The following is a 19,035-nucleotide window of genomic DNA, read 5'->3' on the forward strand; positions in this document are numbered from 1 at the left end:
GATAAAGTGTTCACAAAACATAATATACGTGTATATACAATAAATACAAAATAAATTAAATAAAAATAATGTCCACAGGTTTACTTTAAACTTACTCAGTTTGAAGATAATGGTAGTAGAAAGCATCCCTAAAAATATTACTTGAGAAAATAGCAAAACATTGTCACAAGAACACTTTTGTCCCACTCTCACTTCTCACTCTCAGAGAGACGAAAATTATTTATGGTAAAATACCCGTACTGGTTAATATGTTTTTACATGCTAAAAACAGAGACTAAAATAATGTTGGTGACATTGTTCTACTTCTCAAAACCTACAGCAGCTCAGCAAATAATATCTTAAGGGAAGCTTTCTATTATGAATATCTTCAAACTGTTCAAGTTTAATGTAAATCTGGGACTGTGTGCAAAAAGTACCCAGGCCCTATTGAGTGTCTTGAACAAATGTTGCGTTATTCTCAGTTGACATGAAGTGAAGATTCCTGCTCCATTCATTATTGAAAACTATAAACAGTTTGACAGACAAAGAAATAGTTTCCGTCTAGACCTGACAACAAATGAAGTGGATGTTACTTGATACTAAGAGGTGTATGACTACAATGAGCACTGCGGCATCCAGGGAGCAGGCAATCTCAGGAGGAAGGCAAAAGGTCTCGCTAATCATTTAAATAACTGTTGAAGACACTGGACACTATACTGGTAACTGTCAAAGACCAGTCTTCTCACGAGGAGTATCTCAGCATATATGCATGACAAACCAACCTGTAAAAATTTGAGCTCGAATGGCCTTCGAAGTTGCGAGTTAACTATGAAAGAAAAAACACCCTTGTCACACGAAGTTGTTTGCTTCAGATGCTTGATTTTGAGACCTCAAAATCTAATTCTGAGGTCTTGAAATCAAGTTTGTGGAAAATTACTTCTTTCTCGAAAACTGTTACTCCAGAGGGAGCCGTTTCTCACAATGTCTCACAACCTTTCCCCATTACTCGTTACTCGTTTTATGCTAATAATTATTTTGAGTAATTACCAATAGTGTCCACTGCCTTTAAGGCCTGGAAATTCATCTTTGTATTGGAACATTAATAAGTCCAAGGTTTATCATTTCCAATGCTTACTACGTTAAGCTAGTCAGTGAGTTCTACTGTTGTATAACTTGCTGCATCACCGTCTGTACGGATGGTTCGTTAAGCTAGTCAGTGAGTTCTACTGTCGTATAACTTGCTGCATCACCGTCTGTACGGTTGGTTGGGTAAGCTAGTCAGTGAGTTCTACTGTTGTATAACTTGCTGCATCACCGTCTGTACGGATGGTTCGTTAAGCTAGTCAGTGAGTTCTACTGTTGTATAACTTGCTGCATCACCGTCTGTACGGATGGTTCGTTAAGCTAGTCAGTGAGTTCTACTGTCGTATAACTTGCTGCATCACTGTCTGTACTGTTGGTTGGGTAAGCTAGTCAGTGAGTTCTACTGTTGTATAACTTGCTGCATCACTGTCTGTACGGTTGGTTGGGTAAGCTAGTCAGTGAGTTCTACTGTCGTATAACTTGCTGCATCACCGTCTGTACGGTTGGTTGGGTAAGCTAGTCAGTGAGTTCTACTGTCGTATAACTTGCTGCATCACCGTCTGTACGGTTGGTTGGGTAAGCTAGTCAGTGAGTTCTACTGTCGTATAACTTGCTGCATCACCGTCTGTACGGATGGTTCGTTAAGCTAGTCAGTGAGTTCTACTGTCGTATAACTTGCTGCATCACCGTCTGTACGGTTGGTTGGGTAAGCTAGTCAGTGAGTTCTGCTGTTGTATAACTTGCTGCATCACTGTCTGTACGGTTGGTTGGGTAAGCTAGTCAGTGAGTTCTACTGTTGTATAACTTGCTGCATCACCGTCTGTACGGATGGTTCGTTAAGCTAGTCAGTGAGTTCTACTGTTGTATAACTTGCTGCATCACCGTCTGTACGGATGGTTCGTTAAGCTAGTCAGTGAGTTCTACTGTCGTATAACTTGCTGCATCACTGTCTGTACTGTTGGTTGGGTAAGCTAGTCAGTGAGTTCTACTGTTGTATAACTTGCTGCATCACTGTCTGTACGGTTGGTTGGGTAAGCTAGTCAGTGAGTTCTACTGTCGTATAACTTGCTGCATCACCGTCTGTACGGTTGGTTGGGTAAGCTAGTCAGTGAGTTCTACTGTCGTATAACTTGCTGCATCACCGTCTGTACGGTTGGTTGGGTAAGCTAGTCAGTGAGTTCTGCTGTTGTATAACTTGCTGCATCACCGTCTGTACGGTTGGTTGGGTAAGCTAGTCAGTGAGTTCTACTGTCGTATAACTTGCTGCATCACCGTCTGTACGGTTGGTTGGGTAAGCTAGTCAGTGAGTTCTGCTGTTGTATAACTTGCTGCATCACTGTCTGTACGGTTGGTTGGGTAAGCTAGTCAGTGAGTTCTACTGTTGTACAACTTGCTGCATCACCGTCTGTACGGATGGTTCGTTAAGCTAGTCAGTGAGTTCTACTGTCGTATAACTTGCTGCATCACCATCTGTACGGTTGGTTTCCATGTAAATCTTTATCTTCTCTAGAATGTACTCAGGGACTTCAAATATTTTGAGTTCTGTATTTTCTAGCATGTTGTTATCTCTAAAAGAAAATGGAAGTCAAAAGAATATTAGTTATAATTATTAGTTAGTCTTGAAGTCGTCATAATTAGAACGGATAAGACTTTACAATGCTACAACATGTACATAAATATGGAATGTTTATGAGTTGAAAGATGGACGGTTCCGTTCAACGAGATGAAACCGATTTGAATGGAACATTCCATCTTTAAATGAACGAAAATAATCTCACCATTGCCACAATCATTTTTTTTTTTCGTTTTACATACACGTGACACCAAGGTATATCTTGGAGGAAAAACCAATAACCAAATTATGTACCAGAATGTATTCAGGCATCACCAACGAGGCACCTGTTTTACTTCCATCCAACTCTACAACACCCAAAGCAGTATTCTTGTTGCCAGACTATTTATCGAGCCGTGATACACACACTGGCAGGCTGTGTCAAAGGGTACCAACAACCAGCTTTCCAAGCTGGGATTGAAGTGGAGGTTGTCCATGACTTGCCAATTTTGGGTACGGCAGTCAATTACTACGAAAGTGTGGCCAACTCTTTGGCAGGGCAGCCTTCAATTTTAAAGGGACACGTTGCCTTGGATCGGACGAGTTGGCAGTATAAAAAGCATTTGTAACCATTTGTTATATAATGCATGGTTGGAAAGATGCTTTTAAAGTAGAATACAATGATCCACACAAATTTGCCTCGAAATTGTGTGGTTTTCCTTAAATTGCTTTACGAACTAACACGGTCGGCCATTAATGGGAGTCAAAAATTTGACTCCCATAAATGGCCAACCGTGTTAGTCGATGAGGTAAAAGGAAAACCACGCAATTTCAAGGCATTCATGTATTTGTGTGGATCATTGTATTCTACCTTTACAACATCTTTCCAACCACATGCTTTTTATAGCAAACAGTTAGAAATGCTTTTCAAAGACCAACTACATTGGTCCAAGGCAACGTGCTCCTTTAAATGAGCATCTCGCCCTCCCAAAATCCACATGTGGAGAATATTACTGGCGGGCTGGGCTTTTTTATTCAAATTCCTTTCTTTTAGCAACTCTCCATTATTATCAATATCACTTGGATTTAAAACTTTATAAATTTTAGAAGTCCTCAAAGTTGCTTTGTCAGATTTTTTGCCCCAAACATTAACAAAAATATATTTTTTTGAGTGAATGGTATTTCAAAGAGTATCACCCGCTCTAACGAAAAAAGTTTAACTTTTACTTTTAATGGTCAGAAACCATGACAAAAATTTTAAACGTTTGTTATAAAACACATAAGAATTGGTCAAGTTATATAATAATAATAATAATAATAATAATAATAATAATATATTGTCAGGATCCCGACAAAAACTAATTTTGAGCAATTTATTTCACTGCTACTAATAATTGGCGGCCTTTTTCAAGCAATGGCTCAAATGAAAGCTTGTAACTTTCTCGACCCCCATCAAAATACCTATTGAATTTTAAATCAAAATTTTTGGGTCAAATCGGCCAAAAATCTGACATAGCATCTTGAATAAACTGTACCTGTATTCGTCTGTGTTGGCTAACTCAATGATATCTTCTAGTAGTAGCATGTATGCTTTGCCACCAGTTGCTGGCATGAGATGATGTTCATATAACCATTGCTTGTCATCTTGATCACCAGAATACTGTCCACAAAATACAACATTTACCTTCAATCAATGCATTATACACAAATCTGCATCAACTCTTAACATGTTGTGTACAACTACACAAGCAAGAAACTAGTCAGCCATTTATCTCAACCCCAAGGGAAGGAAAACCCTATTGGTAGGAACGCTGTACATTTTTGTGTTCATTTTTTATTTAAGTTAATCAAAAGTGTAACCTTGTGTGACTGATGGCTGGCAGCACCCTGTGGCCATGGTAACTTTAGACCCAGGTACCCATGGTAAGCGTTACCACAATGATCCTTGCAGGACTCAAAAGGTAGCTCAACTGCTGCTTTATCCCAGGCAGGGGTTTCCCTTAACTTTTTTTTTTTCAATCGCCCGCCGGGCGAGTCAACCAAAATTCTCGATTGCCGGCAGTTTTTTTCACTAGCCCGCACGTATTTATACACACAATTTTCAAAAAAAAAAAAAAAAAACATGACAGTGAAGCCCTTTAAATAGCGTTTTTTTGAGGATTTTATCTCTTAATTTTTACCTTAAATTATCCCTTTTCCATCAACAACAACTTAAATGACTTCGTGGTTAGGGGGTCGGTTGATTTGAACATGTTTTGAACTCCGTTTCCAACAAAATCTTCATGAATCAACGATCAGTCAACAACACACAACGAGAAATAATTAAATGAACTTGGCCCCACAACGCCCTCTGTTGGCAAAAGTTGTCCATCATATTAGAATTCCTCCAAGGCTGTATATTGTGCACAGTATGCAGGCATAATGCACATCGTGCGGCAATTCGTGAACGTGTATTACATTGAAGTCTAGTCAATAAGACCATGAATATGGAATTATTAACAGCCATCAACTGATCGTTTTATTCCCAGTTTTTATTTTCTTGTTTGTGTGTTTGTTTTGTCTTTTTCACCTTTTTGCGCGTGTGTGTTTGGTTTTTTGTTAGTGTGTTTTTAATGCGTTTGTTTGTCTGGTGGAGTGTTTGTTTGTCTGGTGGAGTGTTTGTTTGTTTGTTTGTTTGTTTGTTTGTTTGTTTGTTTGTTTGTTTGTTTGTTTGTTTGTTTGTTTGTTTGTTTGTTTGTTTGTTTGTTTGTTTGTTTGTTTGTTTGTTTGTTTGTTTGTTTGTTTGTTTGTTTGTTTGTTTGTTTGTTTGTTTGTTTGTTTGTTTGTTGTGTTTTTTTTGGTTGGTCTCAGTTGGGTTTGTTAGTTAAGTGTGCTTGTTAAATATTTATTGTTTTTGTTTTATCTAATTTTAGTTCTCATAACGTCTCTTTTGACTTTGCTCTTAATTTTTCAATTTTTCTTGTGTATAAATTTTCTCCTCTGCTTTTTAAAATGTTTATATAATAATGTAAATCTGTATTTTAATTCAGTCTCTGGACTGCGACAAGCAGATGTTTTTACAATAAACCAGTAATAATAATAACTGCCAATCACAGCGTGCGGAGTGTTGGTCAGAATGGACTTTGGATGACTGTGTGTGTTGTGTATGTGCTGTGCATACTGCATGGACCAGTGGGCGACCTTGTATATCGGCACCATGTGGTTTGTGCATCGTGTTTTCAATTGATTGTACGTGTGTTTTCTGAAATGAACGATAGCAATTCAGATCCCGATTGCGGCCAAATAAAATCTAGCAAGTATCTAGAATTGTCAAAGTTACTATTTTAAATGCTGTAGTAAAATATTTCTTTGGGATTTTGCCACTGAACCCTCATTTATATGTGAAAAGGAACAATTATTTGACTCGCCCGGCGGCTAGTGAGAAAGGGTTTTCACTCGCTCGCCGCTATTTTCACTCGCATTTGGCGACCAGGCGACCGCTAATTTCGAACCCTGCCAGGGCAAGTTTAATTGCGATGTCAACAACACAACAGGTCCTGTCAAAACTGTAATGTCATTTTTATTCATGTTTTTTCCCGTTGTTTTGTAAAAAGATCAGTTCAGTAAAAATTGTGATGTACAGCCCTAAGGTCTTGTGAATTTCCCCCAAAAATTAAAGCTCTGGTGATATCAGGAATCAGTTCGGGGAATGTAACAAGCTTACCTTAAACAGATCCGGATGTTTAATGTAAAGTCTACCTCTTGTGTTTCCAAGTCCAAGAGCTCTGCAAGCAAACAGTCAATAAACACAAACACACTTCCATCATGAATCATCAAACATTTCAATCACTTTTAAAGCACATGGACAATATATATAAGTTATTGTGAAAGATCTCATTTCATTTCTTTCCAATTCATAATTTTGGTTGTGAAGTGAAGGATTAATCACTTAACTAACCATGAACTGAGAGAAGACAAGACAGGAAGTTTCAGACGTAGGACAGAAACCCCAGGGAATTATTTCAGGGAAATGCACCGATCCGGTAGGAACTAAACCCAAATCCACAAAGTGCCCCCCCCCCCCCCCCCGCATGATTAAAACCGGGTCGTAGAGGTGCAAGGCGAGGAAATATATTGTAGCACTACAAAAACATGACTGCCCATCAGTATCCGCACTTTATATGTGATCAAACATACATAAATTAATACCCTGCACAAATTTAAGCTCAAATGGTCATCAAAGTATAAAAATTAAAAAAACTGAAAACTGTGTAATCATTGTTTTCACACAGCAGGGTTTGAACTCGTGCCATCCAAACTAATATTTACTCATTTCTCACAAACCATACACATTTACCGTAATTTTCGGATTATAAACCGCCCGCCGTATAAACCGCCTTTCCCCAAAATATAGAAAAAAATATTTAAGTGTCTGCGCATAAACTGCCTGGCAAATAAACTGCAGTCACGAGCGCACAAAGAGAGGGGCCATGCGAAAGTGGGGTCCTACCTTGAGGTCAACCCGCCTTTAACTCACTTGGTGTCGTCAACTCGCCGTTAATTCCTCCAATACCACATTTATCATCCACAAAATAGGCAAAGAACTGTAAAGTATTAGCTAAAGGAGAATTTTCATAACTTTTAGGTTACATTTCGGTTTAAAAATTATTTTTTTTTCTCATTACAAATTACCTCGAAGCAGTAAACTCGTCGGCTGTCATTTTGCTTTTTTTTACAGAGCTTACACAATATGAACAACAAAGGGCGCCTTTCTGCATATGGATTATTCTAGGCCCAAGATGTCAATGATTTGTACCGCATAGTGGCCTATGAACTGCGCGTCGTGTTAATTGCTCACTGACGTCTTGGGTGAAGACTAATTCATACATGCCATCTGCGTAGTGGTCGAGTTGACGGCGCAAGTAGCAGGACCGAAATAACAACAAACTCCGACCGGCAGAACTTTATTTATCATTGATAACATTTTCTTTGAACGATTGTGAAAAATAAAGAAAGAACTTTGTTGCAAACTCCTTATTACAATCAAACAAGTTTATTCTCCAAATCCCGCGATGATTTGCTTACATCCATGGGCCGCTTGATAAGGGGTGAAATGGCAGACGAGTCCGACCATCCGACGATTGTTTCAAAGTCTGCTCTAAATAAAAAACATGCACCCAGAAGTAAGCAATTTGGCAATGACACTTAGCATGTGTTTTTTCTCTGTGTGGAAGGGCAACCCAACTATATTTCTTTTGCAGCTATCCTCGTACTCATGATCTTGCCTTGCGCTCGACCCCAGTCTATAGTGACACATCGTGGATTATTTTATGGGTCCTAGGATGACAATTATTTCCAATTCGCTATTTATGCAGAGTCGCTGAACTAACATTATTTTGACGTTCAAAGTGTTCATAAATATGGACAAAAAAACGGTGTTGTTGGACAGATGGATTTATTATGGAGTAGAAATAGGACTTTTTGTGACCCATTCATCTAGGAATAAACTCGAGGCATGGCCTTGTAACGGCAGTCAAGGTTGGTGGAGTCGTCCATGTAGCAAAAATTTCTTGTTAAAGGATTTTCAGAGCGGATTTGGTGCGCCGGTGTATGATTTTTCCTGTCTGTTTTGTACTTGTTTTAAGAATTTTTTTAAACGATGTTTCTTTAAAAAAAGTGTAGGCTGTTTTTTTCTTCTTCAACATTAATATGTCGGCATACAAGCCGCCCGGCAAATAAACCACAGTTGAGTTCAAAATAATGTCAAAATAACATATAAACCGCGGTTTATAATCCGAAAATTACGGTAATCAATTATAGATTTCCCAGCATGACCATCATTATACTATGCAAGTTACGTGCAAATCTCTGACGTCTATTTTTCCAATCTTATCAATGCTATGCACACACTCTAAAGTAAAACAAAGACTTGGTAAGCATTGGGAAAAAAAATTCAGTTTTCATCTACATTGTAAAGCCAACCAATAATGAAGATGATACAAATGCAAAACAGTCCAGAAAAATAGTATGTCAATCTGAAAGACTGCAAAGTTAAGAAATAAGCCTTTGAATACAAAAAGATCCAAGTGGCTTATTTTTAGAGACTGAAATAGCCATAAACACAAACCACGATTTTGTGTTTTCCGTATAAAAAACACAACTGTTAAATATAATGAAATCTCCAGAGTTTGGTAAAAGGAGCTATGTCGTCATTATCAAAGCAGGCCTGTGGTTGTGCATGGAACTATTCACTCTCACTGCATATGTGCAAGCTCTCCCTCAGTAACTATCTACATGTATGAAGAGTGAATACACATATAGTAATTGGGTAAGATTTCATCATTCTATGTACAGCCACGGGTCTGTTTTGATCATGACGACACAACACCTTTAAATAGAGGATAAGAATGAATACAGTCTATTAAACTGTTTAGCTGTTTAACATTTAGTACTGAATTGCTGTACTTACTTGTTTGCGCGTGCCCCCATTACAAACTGCGAGTTCTTTGTCAGACGTGCTGGATCCCATTTTGGACCTTCCTTCTTGACCACCTCTACTTTAGGCTTGCTGATCTTGTAGCCTCCTCCTCCAGCCACTGGTATCTCATCAGTATAGTCTCTATGATGCAATGGGGGACGACCTTTACGCTACATCAATACAACAATCAGAGTTTTGAGATTACACACTGTCTAAATACCTAGACTGAATTTCACATCACAGAAATAGGTTTTTTAAATTAACAATCTCATGAATCAGGAATGTTAAGACTTTTTAAGGTTATTATGAAAGCAAAAAACTTGATCAAATATCAGAATTTCCCATTTTTTAGTAGAGTGAGCGAAATAATGGCTGAGAATTAAATTGAATACAGTACATCCAAAATGTTTCAGACAACCTGAAATCATAAAGGTTCTACCAAGTGGAAATACCTCATATTAAAAAAACACAAGTTCATGCACTCTGATTGGTCCAAGACCCATCACATTGCGGTTTAACATGTATATAAACCAGCAAGGTGAAATAGAAAATAATTAGCCCTAACAAAGCCAATGTTGTGTCAAAATCCTGTATGCACTGACTTGTATGCGCTTATTGTGCAAGAAATACCAAATAAGCCTTTCTAGTTTGTATTTGTGGGGTTGGTCTGAGTGAACATACATGAATATGTACTAACCTTTCTAGTTTGTATCTGTGGGGTTGGTCTGAGTGAAAATGTAGCCGTCTCACCATCCTCCAGCTTCATATGCTGTCAAAATGTCAGTAACATATAATCAACCACAATATGTCATGTATTCCCCTGGTGACTGCTTCTGTGTTCATTTGTCCCGAGTCTTTTTAAAACAGTCTTTCTTGGTTCCAGCAGCCGTATGAAATAGACCTTGATGTACTCTTTCTATGGCCGTTTTCCAATTCTTGGTTTAGGCTTGGGCTAAGTTTGAAGCTCCATAAGGACAGCACATAAATACCCAAATGAACCAAACCCAAGCAATGGTTTGGAAGGCAGGCAGCTTCAATCAATCCAAACTATTGGAGTGTTTTTAACCTGATACCATCAAATTTTTAAAACTCAACCCCAAGTTAAGCGTCAGTTTACAAGTGCAGTCCTCGGCCAATCTAAATAAATCAAAACGTTGGACTTCAATTGTGTGAAGGTGATCAGCGTGTTTTTTAAATCTTAAGATATAATAATCCTTGAAGTAGAATTGATCATGTAAACACAACTTGCAATAAAACTGTCCAAGTATTAGTATTTTCCTAGTGTTAAGAGTTGAGATATTGGACTGACCTTTGCTGATGGTTCTTGTGCTTCTTCAGGGTAGTCTGTATTTCTAAAGTTGAACATATTTGCTGTGTAGTCCTGAATAGCACCAACACCATGCTGATTATCCTGCACAAACTTCCCATGTGGGTAAAACACACTCTTAGCCTGTTCAAGAAAAACAAACATATTATGTACCCCACCTTGGTTGGAAATTGAACAAATCAATTATCTTTCAGATTTTTGTATGTAAAGAACTTTATACATCTCAATTTTAAGCCCCAATTCTCTTTCGAAAGAAAGACATTACAAAATCAATAACTTAGTTTGGCAAGTAAATTAACTCATCCTATGTGCAAAAGGTCAAATACTATATGCAAAAGGTCAAATACTATATGCAAAAGGTCAAACACTATATGCAAAAGGTCAAACACTATATATGCAAAAGGTCAAATACTATATATGCAAAAAATAAAGTGTAATGTAATTGCTTTTTGCAGCCAATCCTTGTTAAAAAAAAAACCAATGTTACAAAGAGAACATTCTCAAGTCCTGAATCTCATTTCTGCTTTGTGTGTCTTTGTTTTGCTAAAGAGCTAAGTTTACCAGTTTCCCAGCAATCTTGTAACGAGGGTCAACAATACACATGTATACATCCAGCAATATTTAAATAAGAAAAGATTGCTAGGTGCAAAAAAATAGGACTGCTACAAAATCAAACAGTGTGCTATTAGTTGATGTTGATGCACTGATATTAAAAACAAATTAAATCTATGTACACAGCTTAATAACTAAATATACCTCTTCAAGACTCGTTCTAAAGACTGATAAAACATGATCTTCAGTTACAGAATCCTTGCCGTTATTTGCTTGTATATTCTCTACTGCCATCTGAAAGAACCGAGCATATTTTTGATAAACATTCTGGATATCTTTGTTGATTCGATGTTGAAGTGTTCCACGTAAGAAGTCCAGCGTTGGTATTGGATTGAAGGTACTGCCGCCACTCCTGCAAAAACAAAGAAAAACACACAGACAAATATTAAAAACAATCAGCCTTAAGAATGTCTTAACAAAGCATTTAAGTAGAATGCTCATAAACACAAGTGCCATGACCAGGACCTGAACCCAAACTCCAATAACACCAAAGGTTTAGTTTAGTCTGGTGCTTTAAGACCATGAAGCCATGACCAGAACCTGAACCCAAACTCCAATAACACCAAAGGCTTAGTTTAGTCTGGTGCTTTAAGACCATGAAGCCATGACCAGAACCTGAACCCAAACTCTGACAGTAAACCAGCATTTTAGTCTGGTGCTTTAATACCATGGATCCATGATCAGAACCTGAACCCAAACTCTTGACAGTAAACCAGCATTTTAGTCTGGTGCTTTAAGACCATGGAGCCATGACCAGAACCTGAACCCAAACTCTTGACACTAAACCAGCATTTTAGTCTAGTGCTTTAAGTACATGGGCCATGAACATGACCTGAACCCACACTCCAATAACACCAAAGGTTTAGTCTGTATTCTGGTGCTTTAAGACCATGGAGCCATGACCAGATTCTGAACCCAAACTCTTGACAGTAAACCAGCATTTTAGTCTGGTGCTTTAAGTACATGTGGCCATGAACAGGACCTGAACCCACACTCCAATAACACCAAAGGTTTAGTCTGGTGCTTTAAGACCATGGAGCCATGACCAGAACCTGAACCCAAACTCTTGACAGTAAACCAGCATTTTAGTCTGGTGCTTTAAGACCATGGATCCATGACCAGAACCTGAACCTTCACTCTAATAACACCAAAGCTTTAGTCTGGTGATTTAAGACCATGGAGCCATGACCACGACCTGAACCCAAACTCTAACAACACCTGGGCCCAATTTCATAGCGCTGCTTAGTGGCCGATTTTGTGCTAACTTAGCAATTTCTATTTCATAGCGCTGCTAACTGTAAGCACACGGAAATGCATGCTAATATTCCGGTGCTTACCGCACAAAAATAAATGACGTCACAATGTAAATCCACAGTAAACACACAATATGGTCGCCAAATTTTTCTGCTAACCTGTGAAATACGCTAAGCCTTAAGCAAATATTTCTGCTACTGTAAGCATGCAAATTTGCTTACCGTTTAGCAGCGCTATGAAATTGGGCCCTGGAGCTGAACCCACACTCTAACAACACCAGAACTTGAGTCTGGTACATTAAGACCATGAGGTCATTAGAGTATCATGTGAATAGCAATTACCTTGTTTTATATGACATGCCAGGCTGACGTACTAAGCGGGGATGTTTGTGAACTGGAAATGTCTTCAATGTCATACAGAATGGATTACGCTGCAAAAAAACCCAAAGAAATCTCATTAATATGAGGTCATTCTTACACTGTGGTCACACATTACCACAATAGTTCCTTGTGCAGTCATGTGTCTAGCCCTGGTGGCCTTACACTTTCGTATTGTACTACAGTGACGTCCTGGACATCAGGGTACATTTCTAGGCCAAACAATTTTCACAGCTTCATAACTCAAATTTTACCTGCAAGAAAGCACTAATTTTAACAGATTCACATTCCATGGCAGCATGTTTTTCTGCGGTGGGTTTTGATCGTAAGTAATTCTTCACAAATCCGTCATTTTCATGAAATAATGCAGCTCCCACCGTTAAGGAATTCCCATTTTGTGTTCGTACTCTCACAGTCTGCCGTGTGTACGCAAGACACACGACGCACAAATTTTAATTGTGTTGCGTGTTAACGCTGTGCAGTCAAGGTACGGTGACCAAGAATTCATGCGTCTAAGCTTGCATCATGCGTCTTGCACGCGAATGTATACGCGTTCGCACGACAACAGACAACACTGTCAGAAAGCGATCACAACAGGAATTTTTAATGTTGGAAGCTGCATTATTTCACGAAAAATGACGGATTTGTGAGGATTATATGAGGACCAAAACCCACCACAGAAAAATGTATGCCGCCATGGAATGTGAATCTGTTGAAATTAGTGGCTTGTTGCAGGTAAGATTTGAGTTATGAAGCTTTGAAATTTTTCCGTCCCAGAAATGGGCCTTAATAGTTAGGACTCTGTATCTGTGTACAGAGGAAGAGTCCTATATAGGGCTATCATGTGTCAAGAAACCCACTATGGCCCCAATGCTTCTGGAAAAACGGTCCTTCTGAGTCCTTCATGTTTGTTTAGATATTTTGTATGGATATTGAAGGACTTGGGCTACTTTAACATTGTAAATGGTAAATAGTAGGCACTTTAATGTAGTTGTTCCCATAAAACTAAAAAATGTTGCAGGAAAACTTCTAGATAAGGTGTTTTTTTTACTTTCCTCAAAAAGGTCATGTATTCTGGACTCTTACAGTGATGTGAACTTTAAAGGATGACAACTCCTTCCTCGGAAATTAAAGCTGTGTGTGTTACCGATAATTCTAACTGATTTAAAAGAGAATTTAAAGCACAAACCTAGTGTACGTATCTCCACAGTGCACATACAACCTAAATTGCTTACACTTCAAATTGAATGAATGACTTACTACTGTTTTAGGAAATGGTTTATTCTCCTGTTGATCCAGAATATGTTCTCCATCATTACAGGCAAAGCTGATGAAACAGAAACAAAACAATTCCAATATTAGTCTGACAGTGGATGACTGAACAGCTGTGACTAAACGGAGTCCAGTGTAGAGCCTACACATTACTAAACAAATCTACAGTGGATGACTGAACAGCTGTGACTAAACGGAGTCCAGTGTAGAGCCTACACATTACTAAACAAATCTACAGTGGATGACTGAACAGCTGTGACTAAACGGAGTCCAGTGTAGAGCCTACACATTACTAAACAAATCTACTCTACACAGTCAAAGCGTACTTTCTAACTGAACACTTACGCCTAACCATCAGATGAAGTGTTTTCATGCATTTGTTTTTACAGACTGAGGTCGTTATTCAACCCCAGGAACAACTTTTTTAGATTTTCCTTACTTTTTGCTGACATACACGTACATGCAGACGGTTGACAATTGTATCCATTCAGACTTTCCATTGTGTAGCATCTATACCATAATAAGCTTCGTATGACCAATAACAAAGAGTGACAACAGGTTCTAGAAAATTGGCCTTGTCGGTGTTCAAACTTAGCGGTCGCCCGGTCGTCAATTGCGAGTGAAAATAGCAGCAGGCAAGTCAAACCCTTCCTTCACTAGCCTGCTGGGTGAGTCAATTGTTCCTTTTCACAATAAATGACAGTCAAAGGGCACTAATGTAAAGTCATTTTTTCGTTAGCTTTGATTGAAGGCTTGAGTAGGCAATTGTATTTCTACTGACTGGGTCACTGGGTACTGCAATCAACTACTTCTAGAAACCATTTAAGCTAGAAGTAGCAATCAGCCACCATCATTAGCTTTACGCCTAAACTTGTGGATCCTTGCTGAGTAAACCAACGTAAACATAAACGCAAACGATAACTAACATTGACCCTACACATGCTACAGGTAGCCCAGGTTGGCGGCCTTGCATGCAACGCGATGTCCAGAAATGGGTACAATAATAAAGGCAAGGTCCCATACCAAAGCTTATGAGTCAACTCGGTCCCAAGTCAACTTGGTCCCAGTCAACTCGGTCCCAAGTCAACTCGGTCCCACGTCAACTCGGTCCAAGTCAACTCGGTCCCAAGTCAACTCGGTCCCACGTCAACTCGGTCCCACGTCAACTCGGTCCGTATGGTTGACGGGAAGTAATTGTATGTTTTCCTTGAATTGGAAAAAAAAAAACTACTGTCCTTTTGACTTTGTACATGAAATGGGATAAGTGTGCACCAATGTTCGGGGTGTAATATTCGATACCTTCAATAGCGACCCATTTGATTCTATATTCAACATACACTTTCCGATTGTGTTCATTATTTTTTAATAATTATAAGAATATTAAATAATAACCAAAATCTACTGATTAAAAAACTCAAACTTTTAAGGAAATTAGTGTTTGGTCGAAAATAAATAACAAAATAAATATAATATTGTTCAATTATAACTTGGGTTGCGATCCCTCCCCGACCTCCCTCACGCCCGTGCAAGCTTGCCTGTCTTGGGACCGAGTTGACTTGGGACTGAGTTGACTTGGGACCGAGTTGACTGGGACCGAGTTGGCTTGGGACCGAGTTGACCGGTGCCCGTACCAATCCATTGGCATTGCAAACAAAATTCAAAAATCTTTTTAAAATGGGTTTACAAACTCAGAGAGCTGAACTTTAGCTCACATGTTCCTTGTAGTCGGAAATGCAATCGCGCACTGTTTAAAACTGTTGAATTTTCTTCTTTGGTGTTCGGATTTGTAAAAGAAACTTGAAATTGACGTTTCCCATCCCACGTCGTACGTGCACCACTTCCGTGTAAACACTTTCTTGCATTGATAACGATCACTGGCGGCCTAACTTACATGATGATTACTAACATCCTCCTCTTACTAGTTTTCACGCTATTATGCCTTTTTCTTTGAATTGGGAAAAAAATAATGATGCCATATACATGTATCAACCGATGCCCTAATTATCTTCATTTGTTAATATGAAGTATGCAAACATATTAAAACTTGATGGACATTGAAATGTTCACACTACACACCGATCTTCGATGACTTCAACTGGCCCCATTTGTTTCGAGTTTTTCCTGTTTTCACGGCAAACAAGAAAGTATGGTTTCCTGGTGAAGCCATCCCATACATGGAAGAAACATCTGCAGTGACTACAAGTGTTTTTTGAGACTCTGTGTACGACTCTATAGCCAGCAGATGTCTTCGTTTTATTCAAAATATTTTTAATGAACTTTTTAAAATTACCATGGTAATTTGCAAAAAATAACAAAAATAAATAATTTAATAACAAGTGTGAATAATTATTGGCTTTCAAATCTGATTTTTATTTTTAGTTTTTTCCCCTTTTTTTCCTTAAAATTTATAATAAAGCGTATAAATAAACAGTGATAATTGAATCAACAAGCTGATGTTTAAATTTTAATATATATAATAATATTGATATGAGGCCATGAGGTTTAAAAAATAAAAATCTCCAAAAATATTTTAAAATGATATAACAAAAATAAGGCACATGGCTTCTTTAAGCCTCCTGTATTTTTTTTTTCAGAATGCTCAGCAAAATATTCAGTCACATGATTTGATCATCATGAATTGTGAATTGAAATAGTGTTTGATGAAACTTTTTGGGTAGGCAAATATTTTTATATGGCCTCAACATTATGACATATTTTTGTACCTTGTAGTTGTAGAAATGCCTAAAATACCAAACTTTTTGCATTTACAAGTGCAAATAACCAGTGGAGCCTTACGTGTTTCTGTGTTTTGGTAAAGGGGGAGGAGACTCTTTGCTTGGCAAATAAAACCACAAATGTTTTATCTAGGGACTGTTTACATCGCGCACAGAGAGGTAAAAGATTTGCCACGATTTTAGGGACACCTCGAAAACAGGACCTCCTACGATACTATTTGCAGCCATAACATTAACAAACACTCCACAACAACAAACATATTCCTGCCAAATACTCACTTAACATGGAATGGCTTCATGTTGCTCATCTGAACAGAGGGAGGGTCAATGATTGCATCAATTGAAAGGCAAATTTGACTCTTTTTTACGAGGTACACTGACTGAAATGAAACGGAAGCAGAGCGCTAGCCGTAACGGAAGCGGTGAAGGGCGCCCTCTACTTCCAATGACGGCTTGAAACATAAACGGCACTCATTCCTGAAAATTCTGCTCCGGCGGCCCTGGCCATGAAATGGTCCTCTGCTCCATGTCCAAATGTATATCGATATTTGTGGGGAGTGTTCTTGCAGAATTTCAATATCAGTCGACTTTTAGTGAATACAACTAGTTGCGGATCCAGGGGGGCGTGCGCCGCCACGCCCCCCCCCCTCCCCACCCCACCCAGTCCGGGAAAAAGAGGTGAGGGAAAGGGAGATACAAAAAGGGGGAGGGGAGAAAAAATAAATAACATATCTGGGTTTTTGTTTTTCCTCAAAAAGCTACTCATAATCCGTTTCCGGTTTGTGGACCCCCATTATTTCACTGACAGACATTAAATTTCTCATGCGGAATCACGTGAATGTAGTGCATGGACACTATTTTCCTGCACTCAAGTAGACACAAATTGGAAGAGATTGCTCCAAGGGCACTTGTCAATGCAGTCTTAGAAGGTGAGAAGGTACACAACGAATCAAGTAAACAAATGGAGTTGAAGTTTGGTACATTACGAATGAGAGGAATTTAGAAAACAGGCCTACCGGTTTCCCTAGAAAGAGCATCGGCTTTCTGCATCGCTGCGACTGCTGGCAGATGATCCGAGAAACCCATGAGAGTGGTTGTAAAAACAAATCATAATAGAACCAACCTGTCGGAGTTGATGAGATTCGTGTGAGGGGCCAAGATGTTTTGTATTCTTGCAGTGTCGGGTTGAATGCTCTAGACCTGATGATGCCGGACTCCCCCACCATTCATCTTTTGAACCCTGGCATTGCTTTATTCAATTTTATGAAAATGGTCGAAAATAAAGCGGCGTGTTGCAACGAACAGTTTTGTTAGGGAGTATTCAGAAAAACGGTGAAAAGGGTTGTCAGAGCGACTCTTCCAAACTCTCTCAGAGTACAATTATATTAAAGGGGAGGTAAACTGTTCGTAATTGTCAAAGACCAGTCTTCGGCACTTGGTGTATCCTAACAAGCATAAAATAACAAGCCTGTGAACATTTGAGCTTAATTGGTCATCGAAGTTGCGAGAAAACGATGAGAGAAAAAGCACCCTTGTTGGACGAATTTGTGTGCTTTCAGATAGGAATAAAAGACTTCTGGCTAGAAGTATTTTATTAGTTTAGTGAGACAGTACCCTTTCTCAAAATCTATGCTACTTCAGAGGGAGCCGTTTCTCACAATGTTTTATACGATCAACAGCTCTCCAATGCTCGTTACCAAGTCAGTTTTTAAGTTAATTAGTTATGAGTAATTACCAAACGTGTACCTTCCCTTTAAGTTGTATTTCACTGACTCATCGTGTCTGATCGAGCGAAACAAGGACCAAGCAGAATAAATGGCAGCCATTTTATTCGAGCGCCGACATCCCAAGACTTAGGCCTACTTTAACCTTTTTTTTTAAAACGTCTTCTCCCTCTGTATAGCTCATAGACCTATATTTACTCGCAATATAAAAGTCAATTTAATTCCCAATACAAAATGCACATTGTACTAGGTGAATAATGTTCTTATCTTGTGACGTCAAGAACGCCGTGCATATGACTAACCCGCTCAGTGTGACCTTTCTCAAAATAAACGAATTATAAGGTTGAAAAGTTTTAAAAGAAAGCAAATTGGTAATCGATGTAGATGGATTAATTTAGGGAAAGAAAGCGAATGAGAGGACAATGAAATGGTGTATTCAAAATTAATAATAACATTCTCTACTGTACATGTACTCTCTGGTACTGGTTGAGTATGTGACGGTAAGGGACCGTCACTGAGTAGGCCTTTTCCGGTGATTGGGAAAATTGGTGCTTGACGTAGCCAGCCAAAATTGTAATGAATGAGTCAGTGTTTGAGATAGAGCCTTTCACTTGTGATATAAGTGGGGCATCCTTTTCCCGTCTGATGAGTAAAGGCTCTACA

At 38.7% G+C, this 19,035-nt stretch overlaps 1 protein-coding gene across 2 annotated transcripts; it reads right to left on the reverse strand.

Moving 5' to 3' along the window:
* Positions 1-981: 981 nt before the first annotated feature.
* On the reverse strand, positions 982-17,057 carry LOC117290299 (deoxynucleotidyltransferase terminal-interacting protein 1-like). Of its 2 annotated transcripts, XM_033771612.1 has the most exons (11): positions 16,928-17,057; positions 13,902-13,968; positions 12,606-12,694; positions 11,155-11,362; positions 10,381-10,521; positions 9,769-9,840; positions 9,063-9,241; positions 6,318-6,378; positions 4,150-4,274; positions 2,517-2,630; positions 982-1,736 (listed from the first exon to the last, which is right to left on the reverse strand). In XM_033771612.1, exons 1-11 carry the CDS (start codon positions 16,954-16,956, stop codon positions 1,709-1,711), a joined length of 1,113 nt encoding a protein of 370 aa, XP_033627503.1. In that variant the 5' UTR covers positions 16,957-17,057; the 3' UTR covers positions 982-1,708. The 2 variants fall into 2 exon arrangements, with proteins under 2 accessions (XP_033627503.1, XP_033627502.1); XM_033771611.1 differs by having other exon boundaries at positions 982-2,630.
* Between the last annotated feature and the right edge of the window lie 1,978 nt (positions 17,058-19,035).

Source organism: Asterias rubens, chromosome 5 (assembly GCF_902459465.1).
Source record: "Asterias rubens chromosome 5, eAstRub1.3, whole genome shotgun sequence".
Lineage (NCBI taxonomy): Eukaryota > Metazoa > Echinodermata > Asteroidea > Forcipulatida > Asteriidae > Asterias > Asterias rubens.